At 34.8% G+C, this 21,174-nt stretch overlaps 1 protein-coding gene across 1 annotated transcript in view; it reads right to left on the reverse strand.

The window, feature by feature from the left end:
- Nucleotides 1–19,938, reverse strand: part of LOC147065941 (uncharacterized protein C05D11.1-like) — a 28,348-nt gene extending 8,410 nt beyond the window's left edge. The window contains exons 1-13 of the mRNA XM_085955944.1: nt 19,681–19,938; nt 16,386–16,731; nt 15,720–15,822; nt 15,197–15,319; nt 14,303–14,563; nt 10,217–10,486; nt 9,322–9,464; nt 6,834–6,942; nt 5,306–5,476; nt 4,950–5,186; nt 3,452–3,632; nt 2,906–3,149; nt 1,027–1,213 (exon numbers count right to left, since the gene is read on the reverse strand). Of these exons, the coding sequence (XP_085812070.1) occupies nt 1,027–1,213; nt 2,906–3,149; nt 3,452–3,632; nt 4,950–5,186; nt 5,306–5,476; nt 6,834–6,942; nt 9,322–9,464; nt 10,217–10,486; nt 14,303–14,563; nt 15,197–15,319; nt 15,720–15,822; nt 16,386–16,731; nt 19,681–19,819 (2,514 nt within the window). The 5' untranslated portion in view covers nt 19,820–19,938. The remainder of the gene's footprint in view (nt 1–1,026; nt 1,214–2,905; nt 3,150–3,451; nt 3,633–4,949; nt 5,187–5,305; nt 5,477–6,833; nt 6,943–9,321; nt 9,465–10,216; nt 10,487–14,302; nt 14,564–15,196; nt 15,320–15,719; nt 15,823–16,385; nt 16,732–19,680) is intronic.
- Nucleotides 19,939–21,174: the final 1,236 nt, after the last annotated feature.

Raw genomic sequence — 21,174 nt, forward strand, 5'->3', positions numbered from 1 at the left:
AAAAGACAGTGAATTTTTTCGCATTGTAGATTAATTTGTAACAAACTTCATACTATTATTGCTCAAATGCATCAAATATCGCAAGTGTTCGACAATAATTTTAGATTCATTCAGGCAGATATTGCAAAGATAAACCCTAAATCTTTCATGTCGGAAGGCCGCATTCATTTATCTTAAATCAAATAAGGCTGCATTTTAGAAACATACATAAAAATGCATGTCAAATGTTTTCAAAATAATGTACACTCATCCCTCAATTTACGCGGTAGATACCTGGGTTTCACAAGATTTTTTAAGAAAGAAAAAAATGTTATTGTTTTCAAAAATTGCATTTTTTTTTTGTTTTTTCTCGACTGCGTAAAAGTGAACCGCGTAAATCGAGGGATGAGTGTACATTATTTTGAAAACATTTGACGAGCACGTTGCCGAAGCTTGTTTTCCATATTTCAATTGGATCTTTCTTAGCATCAAACAATGACTTGAAAATATTATCTACTGAGAGTTCAATCAATTCCATCTGTAGCTCTTCAGGAAATGCTAATTTCAGAACGATTTCATGAGTCTCAAAATCGGTAAACCTTTCATTCTACAATTAATTAATCGTTGCGCATTCACTCCTTTGGTGCTCCACGGGATTTTATTATATTATAAATGTACATGTAAAAACGCACTACATATAATGATATAAAAAAAACTAACATTTTTTTATACCTAATAAATAAAAGGTTACATCAAAATAAAAGGATTTATTATGTAAAATTTGGATTCAGTTATATGGCTGCACTTGAGACCCTAAAAGGCAGCAGGTTTGTAACCCCTGCACTAAACCATCGATTATCTATTATAAATAAATGTTATTATTTTATAAACCACTACATGCATTCTACATTTTAAATATAAAACATGGTCGACTTGCACCGAAACCAAAACATTCACAGTATAATACCAAGGTATGTATTTATACCACAAGGAGGGAAGTTGGACTGAAAAGATAGTTTTTGTTAAAAAGAAGACAGGATTAATAACCTCGAGTTGTGTGAAGTACTGCAAAGCAACCAATAATCCGGGAACGTCAGGATGGGAATTGGAGAGTGGTCCCGGACTGTATTGTTCGATAAAACAGGATTCTACTCCGCCCATACCGACTACGCAGCCAGAGCCTTGCCTGCGAGACGCTTCGACCAGCTGATCACAGTCGTCTAATATTGTGAAACTGGAAAATTAAACAGAATTAAAGTCAAACAATTATCGGAGAAGGAATCCAAAGAAAAAGAAGCCATATACTCATTTTTCGATTTATCATATTGTATTTTAATATTTTTAATTATATTTGTACATACAATAATAATTATATGATTTTTATTTATTGGTTTACTGTTGAATGTATTTATATCGTTCCACAATAAAATTGGTGATTCAGAGGAACCAGCAACTGCAAAGTCATTCTTTAGTATAAAAAAATCAATCTCGTAAATAGCTTGCCATGGCATGGAAACTTTAACAATAACAAAACAGAAATTGACAGTCTACACTTCAATTTAGTACCTCATACATTTGCAGCATCAAAGATAAGACATTATAAATACATACTATACATAATTTGAAAACATCTCATGCATATACACACTAGAACAGGGATTCTTAACCTTTTTGCGGTAGCAAGCGCATTTGAGATTTGGGATAATAGTGGGGGGCACACGTCGGATTTCTAAAAATTTGTCAAAATATTATCTTAAAAGATTTGATTTTAAGATAATGTGATATTGAATATCTAAAATTTCTTCTTCAATTTTTGGTGTCTTGAAGAATTTCCGCTATGGAATTAGCAATTTTAGTAATGTCTATGTCAGTATTGAAAGGATTAAAAAAATGTAGCCATCGGTTCGATAATGGAAAATTGCCGGAATCTATTATTTTCAAATTGCTCTAAAACCGTCGCTAAGATGAGTAATAAATAATTTTACGTCAAAAATATTTTAACCAATCACTTTTTTCATCTTTGGAAAATGTACAAGAGAATTAAATTAATCAAATAAATATTTATCCAAAACTGTATTTTAGCTTTGAAGGCTTTTATAGAACTAATTATTTCTGTTTTCCCTGAAGCTCAAGATTTTAATTGTTTAATTTTTCACAAACACAAGTCCATCAGCCAATAATGGTTATCTAATTGTTCAAATGTTTGACTTTTTGAAATGAAAATTTTTTTAATCTTAAATCTCAAAAATATGGTTATTTTGTTGTGATTTCAATAAATATTTTTTTTTCGTTATTTAATACTTTGCCGGGGGCGCATGAAAATGGCTCCACGGGCACACATACGCCCGTGGGCAAGCGGTTAAGAACCCCATGCACTAGAACATACTTAGACTTAAATTATTAGCAAGTCTAAGTACGCTATAAAAACTAAATAATGGAGTAATCCGCGACGTTGGTTAGTAATTAAGGAATTAATTGATACCTACCTTAATTTAATATACTAAAACCCATACCCAATATTATAACACAAATCCATAAGCATTTCATGTAACAACTATTAGTTTAAATCGTCGTAACTTAATAAGATCCCGTAGCTTAATTGGAAAAGAATACTGGCACGAATCCAGCAGATACAGGTTCATGTCCCGCCAGATGTCATATTTTTTTCTACAAAATGATTTTTTCTAGTATGTATAATATGCATGAGATGTTTTCAAATTATGTATATTATTCAATATATAGAATGTTACGTCTTATAGAAATATAGTTTATTACATTATTATGTAATTAGTTTGGCTATTTTGTTTTTTATGTAAGTATACAAATATCTCATGAAGACTACATCAAGTTGGTCAAGGGGTTTGCCCAATTTGTGCAGTTTTTTACAGAACGTATTTATGTAAGTAGTAAATGCAATAGAACATACTGTTTAGCGTTAGAATGTGTCTCTGCGTTATTAACAAATACATTCCAAGGCTCGGCGGTGAGTTTGTTGACTTCTAGATTAGCTGCCATGTTCAACCAGACGTTATGTGGAGCGGTCAACTGTGCTCGGACACTTTCGATTTGGGTCAGCACACTTTTGGCCTTTTCTTCAGTTTCCAATTTTTTAATCAGCTTGGTCAGGAACTGCTGCTGGCGTAAGATACTGCACCAATGGACATTGCTCTCTGAATCACAAGTACATAAGTATTACTTTCTACTATTGTTGTTTGGTTTGATTTTTTTATTATTTTTTTTTATGTTCAATAAGCTTGAGAATTTACTTTTTTTATGCTGATTACAGTACGAAGGTGTAAAAATTATAGTATTTCTTGAAAAAACTATAGAACAGGAACATATTTTTGTTGTCTTCAAGATTATTATATTTGGTGTAAAATTATAGTATGTATTTTACATTTTTCATCAAATCAAAATTATAGTGTTGTACAATAATTATTTTAGTACGGTTGGTAATTATGGTACTCCTTACTGTCTGTATAGTTAAGGTCTCTTATCAACTCAGTGACCATATGGTCTCCTTCTCTTCGGAGACTGGCGACATCATTGACCATCTTTTGTGCCACAATCAGGAGTCTCTCACGAGTCAGAACTGTTTTATTAAGAATTTCCCACGTCAATTTGATGACTTTATCATATTTATCTGGTTCACACTAAAATGAAAAAAAGCTATGTGTCAATTACGTTGAATTTGCTTTGTGTTGGTGTGTAATAATTATTGTTCTATAAAATGTTCGCTTTCTGCAAATTAAATCATTCTTCAATCATGGTGAAATTGGGTAACGTAACACGTTCAATTGTTAGGCCTTCCACTCACGAGAATACTCAAAAAAGACGAGACTGAAACTAAAATTCCAGCCAGTATCTAGCTAATGTATTTCAATGGCGGCTTGCTCACGGCAAGACTGGAATTTCTCAGTTTCAAAACATTTGCTACTAAACTAATGAGATGTGACACGCTAGTCTACTATCTGTCAGTTTCGAGTTCCCCATATAACAGTGGTGCCAATATCAGTAGATTCGATGAAAAATCATATTTTATTATCAAAATTGGTAGCACTGAACAATAATAAATAGCAATAACAAGTCAAGATGTCAAAAGTTAAAGATGTGCCAACCGATTTTTTATTTAAAATTTGTGGCAGAAGTTGAGAAATAGCCCTGCCTGTATAATTACAAGCTGCCAGAATATACCAGTAAAGATATTACAGAAAAAGCTTGGAATAAAGTAGGAAGCAGGTCCAGTCTGACATTTTGAGGTTACGAGATTATTATTTCAAATAGATTTCAGTGGCACCGTGTGCAAAACATCAGTCATTAGCCTGTTTATGAGTTCCATCAGCAACCAGTTCGTCGGATTTTAGTTTCTTCATGAGTGAAGGCCTTAATCGAAAGATTGTTGGTTTGAGCCCAACTGGGCGCATTATTTTTTTCATGTTTTCATGATAAATAATACATAAAGAAGTATAACAGGAGATATTTTTGTCTATCTGAATCTGGGGATATAGCTCAGTGGTAGTGCATTTGACTGCAAATCAAAAGATTGGTGGTTTGAGCTATCATTCTTCAATAATCAAGTCGGCTGCGACGCTTTTACATCATACATCAGTCGGTTTCACTATGCCTGGTGATTTTTCTATACCATGTAAACAATTTTTAAACATTAGCGTTAACCACAGAACAGATTAATGCAATAGAAATATAAAGGCCATCGCCACGAACCAAGGCTTTGAAGTAGGGTACTTTATGACGGTCAGGCCATAAAACCCAAATAAAACAAAACGCACCAACTGTCCTCAAATACTGAATACGCATTACTTTTACATGACAAACTTCAATGCATATTATTATGATTTAAGTTTATTCTATATTTTCCCACTCGAGATTCGTAGCCTGTTATACCACATCCAGTAACGTAAAGCCAGTTCCCATTAATTTTGTGTTCCCTAGTGTTAACAAATAAAACGTACCTGGGTATTGAGAGTGACTATTTGATTGACAATTCCGGGAGAGAAACGAGAGGAATTCTTTACTCCGATTTCTAGTTCGACACCTTCAGTGAATGTCTCGATGTCGGCCAATACATCATCGTGCGATATCAACTTTCCATCTCGGTTCAAAGGACTTTCTGTAAGAACCTCCACCAACAGGGGCAGCCATTGCCGTTCCTCGGGTGTAAACTCACTCGTGTTCATGAACAGCGTTATCTGCAAGAGTGGAAAAGGGTGATTGTTTTTCTTATTGAATTTCACCAGGGGTCATATATAAACAAGACATGTAGTGCATGGAATTGTGATGATTAATCGGTGTAATATCAAATACTCACATAGACAAAGTGAGTGTGAACGTGGCTGATCCTGGTGAAGAAAGGCATATCCTGAAGTGGAAAATAGGGACATTGAGTCCCACCATTTTTCCATGTTTCAATTTTATGGTATTTGAAATCTCCTAAGTTCTCCATATTGACACTCTTCAGAACATCTTCCGGCACTTCTCGCTGTAAAATGCACAAATAAATACATGAAATTGTATATATTTAATATAACCATGCTCTGTGTCAATGTTTGCATTCTGTATTCTTACGAATCGTGGCGGTTTATGTAGGAGCTTCAAGAAAAGCTAACACTTGTGGCAAATACTATGAATGTATACGAGAGCTGATAATGACATCTTTAAAGTGAAGATGAGACGTCAAGTCTCGCTCGGACATGTGCTATGGACGCTTCATATTTTTTTACAATGAAACATTTGCATAATGTTAGAGAGACAAAACAATGTGTTTAATGACATGAACAAATATTATCATTTTATTTTTTTGAAAAGCAATAGAACAGTAGAAGAACAAGCAAGAAACAAAATTGCACAATTTTAATATGTACCTATATAGAACAGAAAGTTGTAAGAAAATATGAGTTTCAAACATAATTTACAAAATTTAGGACTAATGTGGTGATTATACTTAGACCATGATAGAAATGGTAATTTCGCTTAGGCAATCATCGCACTGTATTATTTTGAAGGCTGTAGAAAAAAAGTAAATTTCTGTTTTCGTAAAATCTTGGCAAGTCAACAAAAATGTATAATATTTCTTTCATAAAGGTACTGACTGATACCAAATATCACAGTGCCTAAATCCCCCACCAAAAATCCTGCAACTGACAGAGTTGGAAAGATAATAATGTTTGTAACTGTATATGAGTCGATGCTAGACCAGGATGCACAGCGAAACAAATGAAAAAAAATACCGTTAATTTTTTCTGGGCGGACATATGACCGAGGGTAAGTACGGTCAGTGGGGAACAATCCTTCGAGCCTTGAATGTCGTGTCCGAATACATTTTGCCACCTTTTCGCGCCAAAGTGTACGTGAAATGTTGATCATAATTAATTGGTACAATTTCAAGTACATTGCCAAGTCTTAAAAGTGAAATATACCTACTAAACATTTAATTTCCCTGAATCCGTGGTTTTAATAAGTTTAAATAAACCCTTACATATCAGTACTTAGATATATCTTCTAAGCAAAATATTATAATATACTGTACTGTAAAATAATTGTTACAAAATCAAAACGATTCGATGAGCGATTGCATTTCAATGCCCTTTTATGCCATCATCGTACAAGTAAAATCACTGCCGTTGGAATGTACACATTTAATTCTGTACAATGCAATCATTTCACAAGTAAAATCGATTATTGCGATTATCACATAGTAATACATATATAATGTAGAATTGAGTGCGATAATCGCTAATACAAGTAAAATTACTGCCATTTGAGTGCACACATTGAATTCAGTTGCGATGATCGCGTAAATGAAACCACCATGTTAAAGAGGCTGAAACAAAACTTACTCCATTATATTCCATTGCATCTGCGAATTCTTTGGCTTTTTTCGCAAGCCCTTCTGTACCTAACTCTTCAATTTGAGATTTTGTCCTCTGGTTGTCTTCTTCTGCCATTCTATTAAAAAAAAAATACAGACCCTTGAAAAATAATATAAACAAGTAAAAACCATAGAATTTTGGTAAACAACGAGGGAGTCTTAATAGCTGATATTGCAGAACATTTTTAGTATGATCGAATTAGTATCTTTTTTTTTGGTTCTACTCTGGTTGAAGATGTTTAACAAATCAGTACTGTGATGGCAACCGGTTATAACTGCTGTTTACACAATTTTACAGAAGAGCAAAAAGAAAGTTTTGAAATCAGTCTGACAACAGTTAGTTTATAAGATATTTTGAAGTATTTTATATCAAAATTATGGGAATTAGCATCGTAACACAAACCTCAAATCATCTCTTCAAAAAAAATTGGTTTTATTTATCTTGTATTTTAAGCAGATCAATAAAGTTGCAGCTCTAATATTTTGCCACATCAAAGAATGTACAATTTGGAACATATTATGGAAGAAAACTAAAAAAGTGAAAAAAGAGCAGTTATAACCGTCTGTCATCACAGTACCAAGATATTGTGTTAGAATAATATTATATAATATGGATAGCTACATTATTATTTACTCATCAGCCATATACATATATCGCGAGCCTAATACTACAAGGTTCTAAGTGTTTGTCCTTGAAAAAACAAACCCAACAATGAAGTAGTAATCTAAGCCGCCTCATTGTTACTTTTGTTTCTCCAAGGACAAACACTTAGAACCTTGTAGTTCTCCACTCGCGATATGTTTATTGCCTATGGTCACAATTGACTACAATCCCACAAACTTATCTGTAGAGCGGACAAAAATGGAATTAAAATGATGCCGTATCGAATATGTCATTCAGATTCTTTTCAGCTGCGAGTCTTGATTGGGTAGTTTTCGACTGTGGCTCCCCCATCAATTCTCCAGATAAATTTGTGGCACTGGGGCCCTATGTTAGAACTTGCGAGTGCCAGCTGCCCGGTCGACATGACGTCATATGACATCATTGTGACGTACTACCGGAGTGATAATAGCATTCGAGAAAATAACGCTACTCAGACAGCGGCGCTATTCATTGTCACCATACACATATAGGTGTTTCATCGTAATAATATCTACGGTGAGCACTGTGCGCGGGCGGCATGCCTCGAGCGTGTATTGGCTGACGTCACAATTACATCATGTCGTCTGGTGCCACACGAGTCGATAGTTAGGAAATCGCGGAGCTGTAAAGTGAATTATAACACATTCTCATGTGAAACACTAACCTAACCACTACAAACTGTTTTTAGTCCTTCTGCTAATGCAACTTAACAGCGCCAGTACACGTGCATGGATTTACTGGCAGCAATAGTGTCTATTTTAAACTATCATGACAATAACTATTTACAAGTAAAAATGCCGACTGTCTCTCCAATCTTATTCTTCAAGAGTGAGAGAGATGCGATGTTGTCATTTTATGGTACTATTTGACAGGTCGTAAAAATCGGTTAACCCCAAAATGAGTCTTTCCACGGTGTAGTTGGTTTTTTGCCGGCAGGTTCGCCACTATCGTTTTACGATCGAAAAAATCCAACTGTCGCATGAAAATTCAGAAGCGTTTTTGATTCACGTATGCAACATTGCAACTGCAGGATAATACATGTTTACATGTACATTTTCTTGTTATGGACGCGATAATACATACTGCCAGCAGTAAATCCATGCACGTGTAAACGGGGTATAATGGTTGTTGACCATCAACTTTTATGTAGGTATATACTATACAATTATAGGATAATTGATATGTATATATTATAAGGCATTGGGTATAAGACACGGACAATTCCGCTTAACTGGGACACATCAGGACTAGGACATTTGGGTCCCCAAAAAATGAATAAAAGGCAAATTTGCACATTTATGTTGCACACGCGAGGCAGTGTATCAGTAACTGAATACGGTATGGTAGTAGTAGTGGTCGAGTCCTTATTCCTTTTCTTGTTATGGCTGCGATAATACATCGTTACCTTACTTTGAAAAGGTTCTAACTGACTTTTTGGTGTGAAAAGGTTCCATTAGCCATATTCTATCATATACGTTCATTTCAGAGTCAAATATGGGAATTAGCAGTATGCCGGAGTTCTATCTACATGTCTTTTTATATTGAAAATATGTCTATTCCAAATTTCAAACGCTCATAGCTCAAAACATGGTCAAGTGCAATTAGAACCTTTTCAAAGTAAGGTAATGACATACTGCCAGCAGTAAATCCATGCATGTGTAAACGGGGTATTAACCTAACATATTTTTACTAGTAATGATTGTTAGCCATTTGCTTACATGTGAATCTGTTCTATCAAAACTAAAGATATCTATACGGATAAAGAGATGTCTATTATAACATGGTGTATTGAATTATATGAAAATGTTATTACTGTTGCATAAGTTCAGTGCTCGGTGTTCCAAGGACGGCCACGAAAGTCTCTCCCAAGTATTTCTTGAGTAACGTTGTCCAGAATTCAGCATTCTCATTTTCCAAACGTCGGAAAAACCTTTGCTTGTTAGCTATTATATCAAACTGACAACAAACAAGATAATTAAACAAGTGACAAATACTGTAATTAAAACAATTACACACATTCGAAAATAATATAAACACACAATTATCTGATTGTTGTGATACCACAGAAATTAGATAGCACATTTTCGTTTGTTTAGTACTTCCTCCACATTTTAATTTTAAAAATCAGCCCCGGTTTCACTTCATGCAGCGATTTTCAAACTTTTTCATTTCATGGCACTATAATGATTCACAGCGTCCTAAAAATACTAATTGAACGTAGTTATGCAGAATGTAGCCAGTCTACAATAATGTCGAGCTGAGATAATGGCACTTTAGCAACATGATATTAAAAATGTATGTAAAATTATAAATAGTATTTTATTTCAAGAATAATTTTTTTGCGGCTTGGCTATTTTCAGCAGAAGTCTAAGTCTATAATTAATGATATCACACCATTTTTAGCACCCCCCCCCCATAACAAAACTTTTTACTCTCGCTGTCTAAATTATGTCACTCATTAAAAAACGAATTCATTAAAAATGATCGATTTAATATTTTGTAAGCTTAATAATGTCACATGTTCTACAACCGCTCTATCCCCTTTGTTACAAATAATCTCATTATATCAGACCCCCTCCTACCCTTAGGGTGTGATGTCATACATGGATGAACCCTAACGCAGACAATAGAAACAAACGATAGAAGATATTCGTGGCATAAAAGAATATTTTATTATATTGAATGAAAGAATAATGATCATTAGTTACCTGCTCCTCAGATGTAGCATGCAGCATATCGGAAATGCACATGTATGCTACCGATTCATGAGGCATTCGCTCAATGTGCGAATGAATTTCTCTGAGTTGTTTTTGAATGATACGTTTCATGCGATCGATATCAATGGGATCCGTACCGTCAGCAACGGAGGCAATGCAACTCTTCAAGACGGGCAATGACTCCTGGATCCTGTTTAACGGTACGTTTGACAGCGTTATCATAAACGCAGTCACCGAATTTTCGAAGATACCTTGACAAACCTGAAAAATACACATTTATATAGCACGGCGTGGATAAAAATCTGGTTAGTCAAATATTAAATTCCTTAAGTTCCTCATTCTTGAGTCGCGCCACATTTTTGCATATAAACGTGATGCAACCACGCACACACAGCAGTAATACTATCTCAACGAAATCGTTATCAAGCAAATATAATAGGCATATTATATAATATCGTCACCGTTCTGGCAGAAGACACTAATTCGAAAAAATGACATATTGAGTTATACCAAAATGTTCCTTATTTCAAACTTTACCGTCTGGAAAAACACACTAATTTTTATAAAATATACATTTACTTAAAAACAGTTTTCTGCAAACGCACTAAATGAAAAATTACGAAATGTTGCCTGGAAATAACAACTAATTGAGTTAGTGTTTTCTGCCAGGACCATTTTTGCTTTTCACCTTATACTGGCAAGCGACTTAGTGTCTATATTCTCTACAATTCTACAACAATATTATGTTCTGAGAGATTGACAGAGCCTGATTAGCAATTATAAATATTGCTTTTAATCATCATAGTCCTTTTATTTATACATTTATTATTTTATAATCAAACTCGACAACAAGCCACTGATGTATAAAATACATTAAAAAGATTATGTACATGTAGTCCAGGTGCGTTACCTAACAAACTGTATACATAATCATAGAGACATACTTTTGTGATTTGTCTACTTGAAATGATAGTATACACGAAAGGTTATGGTACCAGGTCGGGAAGTGGTTGTGACTCCCAATCCTCACCTCCGTAACTTGGTACTTGATGAGAATCCCGCGCGTACATCGGATTCGTCGGAATCATATAAAGTTTGTTTTACAATTTGTCTACCTGAGACGATAGTACATATACACGAAAAGATATAGCACCATGCCAAGGAGTCAACGTGGCTCTCACTCTTCACATCCTCCATCACGCACCTCTGATTCACCTGCACAATATGATATACCTACACGGTCTATTTTGTAATTCGTCTACCTAAGACGATAGCAAGTAATACACGAAAAGTCATGGTAGTACCATCGGAAGTAGTCGTGAATCCAACTCCTCACTACTTAACTTGGAACTACAATTACACTGTGTGAGCATCTTAGTTTCGTATGTATATGATGCAGTATGACTTTGTATATTATTTAACGCTGGCCATTGTCAAGAATATAGGCATGGTGCCATTGTATCCAGCCAGTGTATTGGTTACTTTGGTGTTAGCATTATTCTTCTTCTTCATAGTAGGAACCTCATGGCCGAAGGTCGTGATTCATATGGGCTCCACCCCTCTGTACACCCAACTTCGTGTTCAAATTAACTACGAATTTAATATGTGCTTCTACTAACAAAGCTCACATGACTCTTCTAACATGAAAGACGCAATTGTTTCATTTGTGATATATCTACCCGAGGCAATAGGAAACCAGGAAAGTCATGTTTCCAGTCGTAGAAGTGGTCATGCCTTTCACGAATCACCACGTAACTTGACTACATGCACATGGTTGATTTTCTATTAAGCCACTGCTGAAACACTTTTTCGTAATAATTATGAGAGATGCAATTTATTTTATGATTCGTCTGCAAGAGCCATATGCACAGTGACGTCCCGTGGGGGTAGGCAGATTGAGCGTCGCTTGGGGGCGGCAGTTACCCGAAGAGCGGACAATCGAGGAGAATTACTAGGTATATATAGAAATAGCTACCTAAACTTAGTTATAACGGAAATATCTTTCCTTAAAAAAAATCAGCTCACTGGTTGGAAACAAAGTGTATTCATAATTACTAAAAAGATTTAATAGGTTTAATAGGACTGTAATTTTTTGCCGGGTTCGCGATGTCTCGCGATGCCTAGTTTACTTCCGTTGTCCTTGGACGTCACGTCCTTGCGCACATGCGCAGATTAGCGAATTGCATTTGAATTATAGGTAGGTACCTACATACTTACATACCCTAATTTTAAAAAAATCCAAATATTTTTGCCAGTCATTCGCGAGCTTTGGAAGTTGTTACGTGTATTTTAAAATGTATCTGAAACCGTGGACTCACAATATTTTTTGTCTATTGAAGTAGACATGTATTTAAATTAGATTTAGTGGTATAGGTATTGTTAGTAATGTATCCATACAACACATTTCTTAGATATTGGTGTCATGAAAGGATGATAAAAAATACGGTAGGTATAAAAAAAATGAGGCGGCATTTCGGCACTGCTTAGGGGCGGCATTTTATCTTGGAACGTCACTGCATATGCAGTAACTCAATTGATATTTTCTGGGACAACAAGGTGTCTGTAGGTGGATGTATTTTCGATGAAATTGTTCGCCAAGTGAAGCTGGGCTGAAAAACTTTTGACCGTCTGAATAATGTCTTCAAAAATGACCCGTGCCTTAAGCGCAAAATGTTGAACCAGTGTGTGCTTCCCGTAATTACAAGTGCGTGTGAAACATGGACTCTAAGTAAAGGAAAGACCCAGAAACTTATAGTAGCACAGCTTGGTATAGAGAGGTGCATGCTGGGCATAACGCGAAATGACCAAAAAGCGGAATGATTGTATAAGAGAACAGACAAGGGTTTGCGATGTAATAGTGTTCTCTAAAAACCACAAATGGAAATGGGATGGATACATAGCTCGAAAAAGGGACAACCGATGGACAAATGTAGTCATCCAGTGGTACCCAAGAGGTACAAAACGTCCGCAAAATAGACCTAGAGGCCGTTGGATTGATGAAATGGTTAAGTACTGCGGAAGTACGTGGCAACGCAACGCACAGGACAGAGAGAAGTGGAATCAGCTTGGAGAGGGCTTCATCCAGCAGTGTATTGATTCAGACTGATGATGATGACTCTAACGATGCTACTTTTCCACCAATGATAGTTACTCTGAAATTCCCTTAATTAATATGTCTTCTACAAGTCACTATTTACACATGTACCTACTTATAATCTCTACGCTCTATAAGAATATACTATTGCAGTATGTATCTATCTCATTTTTTTTTATAAAAATAATTAGATAATTTTACGTACTAAAATTTTTCCCTAAAACTATGACAATGGCTTGAGAATATTCGGCATTTTTCTCCTGGCAGAAAACACTAATGTGTAATCAGTGTAATCAGTACCGCTTAAAAAGACAAAATGTGTTCTGGCAAAAAACACTAATTCATTTTTTTCTAAACAAATAAGAAAATAAACATAAAAAAAGAAAATTTTACTTTTTTTTTAACTTTAACATTCTTAATAAATAAACAGTCTTTATTTTAAAGTCATCATTTTTACGATTACTTAATAAACTCACATGATAGACCATTTCAAACATTTTAAAAACTTCAAAGTCAAATTACCCGAAACTAGTATTCTCGAATTAGTGTTTTCTGCCAGAACAGAGACGATATTATGTATACAATAATATATTATCGTCATTGAGCTGTTGAAACCACCAATGTAACAAAATTTAATTTTACAGAAAAGACAAAAATGCTAATGTTAGGTCCACACTTATGTGCTCCCTCTGTAGGCACCGTCCAATCTCTTAGTATAAATGTTATTTTTTATGTTATTGCCAACTAATTTTTAATTCTATTTTTTCTTGCATAATATTTATAACATTTATGGGATCCTGGAATAAACTATACTCTTTTTCTTAAATGCTACTGTCGTTGTCCACCTGTTATTGGGACCATCACGTAATTTGATTTGAATACTATTTTTGTTACAATTGTATATCTTCATCTATTTTGGACGTTAAACAAAAAATTCATATAAGTTGGTCAACCAATTAGTCACCATGTTATTAAATACTCACATCACTAGCGTAAGGGTTGTCCACCTCCACGAGGGCCTTCTGCAATGGAGCGGCAGGAGTAACGCAAAGATAGTTGAGGAGAATGGTGCAGGCGACGTACTCGTACCAGCTGTCGGGATCGGATATCTTGGGACCTCTCCACGCAACGTTCACCAGGCCACAGTCTTCGCAGTCGGTGGGATATTTCATGTTGATAACCTTACCACTTGTTAATGGAGGGACCGGTGTTTGCCACGGTCGAACGAAAGGTGGAAGCTGACCCTAAGTAAATAATTATTATTTAGTCAACATGTGCAAAATTGGGACAAAAGGATTGTTCAAAAAGTATTCTAACGTTGTTTTTCCCGCGGAAACAAATGAATCACGGGAGAACTTGCAGATAAACATGGTTCAGTACATTCCGTTTTGAGATTGGCAGCTGCATCTTGACGACACGCAAGCTCATTCATTGTATCCAATTCACTCTTTCCTAGCCAAAAACAGCATATGTACCTGTATTTGGTCAAGCTCCCTACTCTACTGACTTGTGGTTTTTTGCTGTTCTCCAAGCTGAAAATGCCGCTGACGGTTACCCAATTTTAGTCACAAGAAACACTATGCAAATTGTGACAGCCCGGCTGTACGCCATTTTCAAAGTGGCATTCCAGAAGTGCTTCTAACCATGGCGGGACCGCTGCGAAAAGTGTGTGAAATCCCAAAGAGAGTATTTTGGAAGGGATTAGGGTTGCAGACCTTCACTTGAGTAATTGTCTTTTTCCTGGCCAACGATCGGATATCTTTTTAACAAATCTCATACATTATACTTTCAGAAACAATAAAATAAGTTTGTCTTTTTATTCCTAAAAATGAATATTAAAATGGTAATAGTGATCTCCTCAAGAGATTGTTAAGTACCTTGGCAATAATTTTATCTTCAATTGGCTGTATAGCTTTGAAGACTTCTTCCGCTGCTACTTGTCCCGTCAAGATAACGGTGACATTCTCCGGCCTATAAAACTCTGCATGATATGCTTTCACCTGAAATACAACAATGTAATAGACTTTTTAATTTGAGATGGCACAAAAGAGATTTCATTAGAGCATCTAAAATATTAAACTATGCTTTATTATATTAATACTATCGACCGAAGGTACTTGATGGAATTTGAATTTAAATTCTAATGGATTCAAGCTTATGGAATGTACTTAAATGGAATAGTACAGAGCTTGAATCCATTAGAATTTATGCTTTATTAAATGCAATTATATAGTAATTAACAAAGACAACATGACGTTTTATTTTATGTCTGTCATAACAAAACAACTAAGTATGAAGCTATTGAATCATATTCCTTTTATATTGTCATGACACCTTGTAAAAATATTTTATAAAGGTTAGACACAAGGCAATTCATAGACAAATAAAATAAAAAATTACCTTTTCGTTGGTAGTAGAAACTCTTAGATTATGCATTAAACCTCCCGTCTCTGACGAATAACCACTATTTTCATACATACATTGAAGTAACTTCAGCATGCATCTGAAACAAAAAAAAAATAGCATGGGATTAAAAATACAAAAAACTATTACTTTCCAAGATGTTCAGGCCGAATAGTTTGGACACAGAGTATGTACATAAGGGAGGCCGCGCGACTTAAGCGTTGGACTATAACGCCGTGGGTCTCAGGTTCGAATCCTGGGTCTGGCAAGTACACATATTGTTTTTCAATTTGTGTGTGTCAGGGAATGGACCCAATAGGTTGGGCAAGTGGCTGACATCCATTTCTCGTAAAAAAACAAAATCTGTCAATACAAACCTCTACTCTGTGTAGGCCCATATGATCCTATTAGGATCGGACATGGTCGAAAGAGGACACTCTGTGGAGGCCCATATTATGATTTTCTTACGATCGGACAATTTAAAAAAAAAATCATATTTTTTTTAATGAGTTTACCACTTGGTAATCACCACATATATAAATTATTTTATGACACATATTTCATTCACATGGTGAGCTTTATCTGGTATCGAAATTTATGTCGCGGTTATTGTATAGCTACGACCAACATAATATTGAAATAATTTATTGAAACAGTGTTTACCGAGAGGCCGCTTGATTCTCCCGTCCCTGCATTTCGCAGTAGACCACACCGGCGTCTGTTCCCTCTCCGGTAATATGGTGGACTTCCGTGAGGAAGCCATGGTTGGTGAGCACAGGATACAGCACGTGGTCTAAGTAAATAGGCAGTAGCGCAAGCATGCCCTCTGACCCGGCCGCCATCATGGTGTAAGCTGTGTGATCGGTATCCGTCCACGCGTTGGTTCCGTCAGCGAGGCATTTGTTGGCCAACAGATCCAACAGTCCTTTGTATGGATAGTTTTCGGAGCCAAGGAACACCAGATGTTCGAGAGTGTGGGGGAGACCGTCGTCATCGTGGGCTTCCGTTGCTAGAATTTTAAAAAAAATACATAATCGCGATATCGTAACGATATCATAGTTTCCATTTCATAATGAAAGAACTGCGAAATCTATTCAATTTCAATCAATTCTAACTGTAGTTAACCAAAACAAAATAATTCAATATTCAAACAGCGCCAGTTCACTATTTTTAAAGATACCAATAACTAGGCTTAGCATAATTATGAAACTCGGGATAGGAATGGGATATATGGCAAAGAAACAAATTTAACCACCAAAAATTGTTTTAAAAGTATGTACAAAAGAAGAATGCAGACCTTCTGCAGCAGAAATTTAAATTATTTTATTTATTTATTATACCGGTTCGTACTTCCCATTGGAATGAACTTTTTTCGCACCCTTCCCCGCTGTCGTATCACATAATATATGCTAATACGGTCAATCATGACAATTTATTATTGACAATCATTCATACGCGGAACAGCCAGGACAAAATGCCAAACCGGCCGGGACCAATGTGTGAAACCGGGACGTAAGGTAAGCCTACCAATAACCCCGATTTTTTTCATTATTTCGACTACTTAACCGGATGGCTGCCAATGACGTCTTAAGACGCGAACTTTTCCGTGAACGGAACGCTGCTCATACAAAAATGACGTCTTTGGACGTCCCGCTTTAAACGGGAAATGGGGGGTAAATCGGGTAAATCAATTATTTTAAACATACAAATATGTTGAACACACAATGACATATATTGGGAATGTCGTCACATACTCAAAATTGAAACAGAATTCGTTTTCACCACTTGAAACGTAAATTGATTTTATTGTTTTATTTTTGCAATAAAATTCGCAGCGTGGAAACCTACTGAAAATTTCATAACAAAGATAATGATAACGATGGACAAAAAATCAAAGCAACCAGAGAAATTGAAGCAATATAAGCAATATTTATTTTCCCACAATCAGTGACGCCCCTAGGCAGTGCCAAAATGCCGCCACATTTTTTGTATACTTACAGTACTTTTTATCATCCTTTCATGACTCCAATATCTAAGAAATGTGTTGTATGGATACATTACTAACAATGCCACTAATCAATCTAATTTAAACGCCATTTCTGCTTCAATAGACAATATTGCGAATCAACGATTTCAGATAATTAATTTAAAAATACGCCTGACAACTTCCAAAACGAGTAACTAGCAAACATAGTTGGATAAATTTTAAATTAATGTAAGTATGTATCTACCTACAATTCAAATATTATTTGCAAATCTGCTGTTCACTAAGGACGTGACGTCCAAGGACAACGGAAGTAAAGAAGACATCGCGAAACCGACAAAAAAAAATAAAGTCCTTTTAAAACTTTTATAGTAATAATTAATACATTTTGTTTACAACCAGTGAGCTGAATTTTTTAATGGAAATATATTTCCTTTAAGTATTACTAAGTTTAGGTAGCTATTTCTATTTATAAATAATGATCGTGCCAACCTCCCCCCCCCCCCAACTGTTAAATATAAAAATATACAAGAAATGAAAATAATTGAAATACGTATTATTTTATCAAAATATTTATATTATGACAAATTATGTTGTCATATTTTACTAAGATGTGAAAATGTGAACGAAAATTGCGAAAAATAAATATAGCTATCCATTAAATCAATTCATTGCAATGATTCCCATCCTGGATATGCACAATTTATAAAACTATTTAATCACTTTTGTGCTACGCCACAACCATTATGTGAAGACTTCGAGAGGATACTTTTCAGTATATATATATACATTTCTGATGTTCCCATTTTTTTATCATTCTTTCTTTCGTCACAATATAAGAAATGTGTTGTATGGATACATTACTGACAAAATATACCACTAAAACATACAAAATTAAATTTATAAATATTTTTTCTCTAAAAGTGCGGATTTTTTTGGGGACATTGGTAATACAGTAGTAGCTTCTTACATGTCATTTTTGCGATATATTAATTTGCTCTGTCTTGGTGAATTAAGAGCGAACCGTGTCGATTTTCTTCTTCACAAAACTTGGCAACATTTTTAATGATATTTTAGCCTGATTTTAGGCATTATTAACTCGATTTCTGATCACCAAGGATATCGAAGGGCAACAGAAGTAAACTAGACATCGCAAATCTGATAAAAAATTACAGTCCCGTTTAACCTTTCAAGTTAATTAATACTTTTTTTTCCAACCAGTGAGTTGATTTTTTAATGTAAAGATATTTTCGTTATTACTAAGTTTAGGTACCTAGCTATTTTTCTAAATATACAAAATGATTCTCCTTGATTTTCCGCCCTTCGAGTAACTGCCGCCCCCAAGCGATGCACAATCTGCCTACCCCAATGGGATGTCACTGCGCACAATCACTTCAGAATTGTATTGATTAATTAATGCTTATCTCGCATTCTCGCATAGTTACTGAATATTAATATTTATTTTTAGTTCTTCATCAAATTCTGTTATAACATTGGATATAATATAGTCCGGTGACATAGCTAAATGATATAATTATTATTTAAAATTAAAAAAAGAGTAGATACACAAGTTTAAAAACACAGTAGTAAAAACACATTATGATATCCCAATAAAGTTGATGGGGTGGGGTAGGGTAGGGTAGGGTAGGGTAGGTTAGATTAGGTTTGGTTTGGTCTAAAAAGAAAGTTCTAAAATCTCATGGCCACCTCTGCGGCCCACTTACCTCGATAAGATTTTTCAGTGAATATTGAATTTTCTGAAAAGCTCAAAGAACATTTTTCCAATTTATTTGCAATACGTAGGTAGGTAGGTAATCCAACAAAATTGGCATTAGCCCAGATTTAAAAAAAATGTCAGTTCTCAACAATTAAATTTAATGTGAATTAAATTAATTTTAACGTCGTTATCAAATAATGATTACGTGGCTATTGTAAGCAAGCACCTTGTATTTTAAAAATTGGCTTGTTATTTACCTAAACAGATGTATGAGTTGACAATAGGCCCTTCAACTTCGCAGATCACCACCGTCAGCCCTGTTTTGTCTGATCTATATTTATGAACCGGAGTCAAATCAGTCGCTTTGGTTGAAAATACTTGTTTAAAATTACTCATTGTTATTATTGCAGTATACAGTCTGAACAGTACACAGTAACAAAATTGAACTGCACCAGCAACTTGCAGTCAAAAGAAATTAATAATCCGCCGGCAAAAATGACAGAAAGGAATGCAACAATTTGTTTGCCATATAAATAAATAAATATTTTTGTACCGATTGATCGAATAATAATACAATGACGAATGATATTATAGTTTTTTTTAAACCAACAACAAGGGTACTGTTAAGCTTCTCACAAATTTTGCTACTAAGAATAAATTGAATTTAAATTTATAAATAATGTTAGGTATACTAATAATTAATTATTATTGGTCATGACATGACTAGTATGACTACATTGTATTGCCGAAAATAGAACGCAGTCTGGCAGCACTGTATCGTGATACGTGTTGGCGGATAAATTTGAACCTTTGAAAGATTAGAGGTTTTTACAAACTTTGACCCATGTTTTTATCTTTTTGTTTATTGACATCATGTGGGAATTTTATGACTCTGTTTTAGATGGATTATTGTTGTACTCCAAAACGATATTCAGTGAATTAAGAAATTTCTAGGTTTATGTAGGCACCTATAAAATATTAGAATCGAATTGCTGCGTAGGTATATAGTGAGAGCGTGTGCTATTCTCATTGGACATTCAGCCTAATTAATTAAACCCTCGACACTTAATACGCATGCTTCAATATTATTTTTGAAATTGTTTTTAAGCCTTGGAACAATGTTGCTTATTTATCATCATTTTGCGAAATAAACATATTTTGCAATCTCTTTTGTTGGTAAGAGGTATTTACAGGCTAATATTATAAGAACGACATCACATCATTATAATCTTATGAAATATGCAGAATTTTCATAATATCTTATTGCAAAAAATCAATTACCTACCTAAAACATAAAACAAATCGTGGTAGCATAACTATTGCTGTATTTCAACACTGAATTATATATAGCATAGATAACATTTCGGAAGGGGGACCCTCCAAACCTATCAGCGCTTCGAAGGGGCCTTCAAGTCTCGGGCCTCCACGCACCTAAAACCATATTTTTGGAAAATATATTATAATATTCAATATTTTCACAATCCGCTAAACTCGGTTCGAATCTGAGAGGTAATGAAATGAATATCACTTGGGTAATACATGAAAAGCTTCACAGGTGGCTCTCCGACTAGAGTCAAGCCAGACCATACTATTTTCATGCAATTATTATTTATTAGTACCTAGGCGAATAACATGCATTTTTATTTTTCGTAAAATCCATGTCCTCTGAATTGAAAAAAAATGTTAAAACTATCATCAATTGACAAACCCGTAGAGCCCCTAACTAGAATAGTTACTTCTTATTAGAATAG

This window comes from Rhyacophila brunnea, unplaced genomic scaffold, assembly GCF_057557595.1.
Source record: "Rhyacophila brunnea isolate RB1 unplaced genomic scaffold, BYU_Rbru_1.0 scaffold_5, whole genome shotgun sequence".
NCBI lineage: Eukaryota > Metazoa > Arthropoda > Insecta > Trichoptera > Rhyacophilidae > Rhyacophila > Rhyacophila brunnea.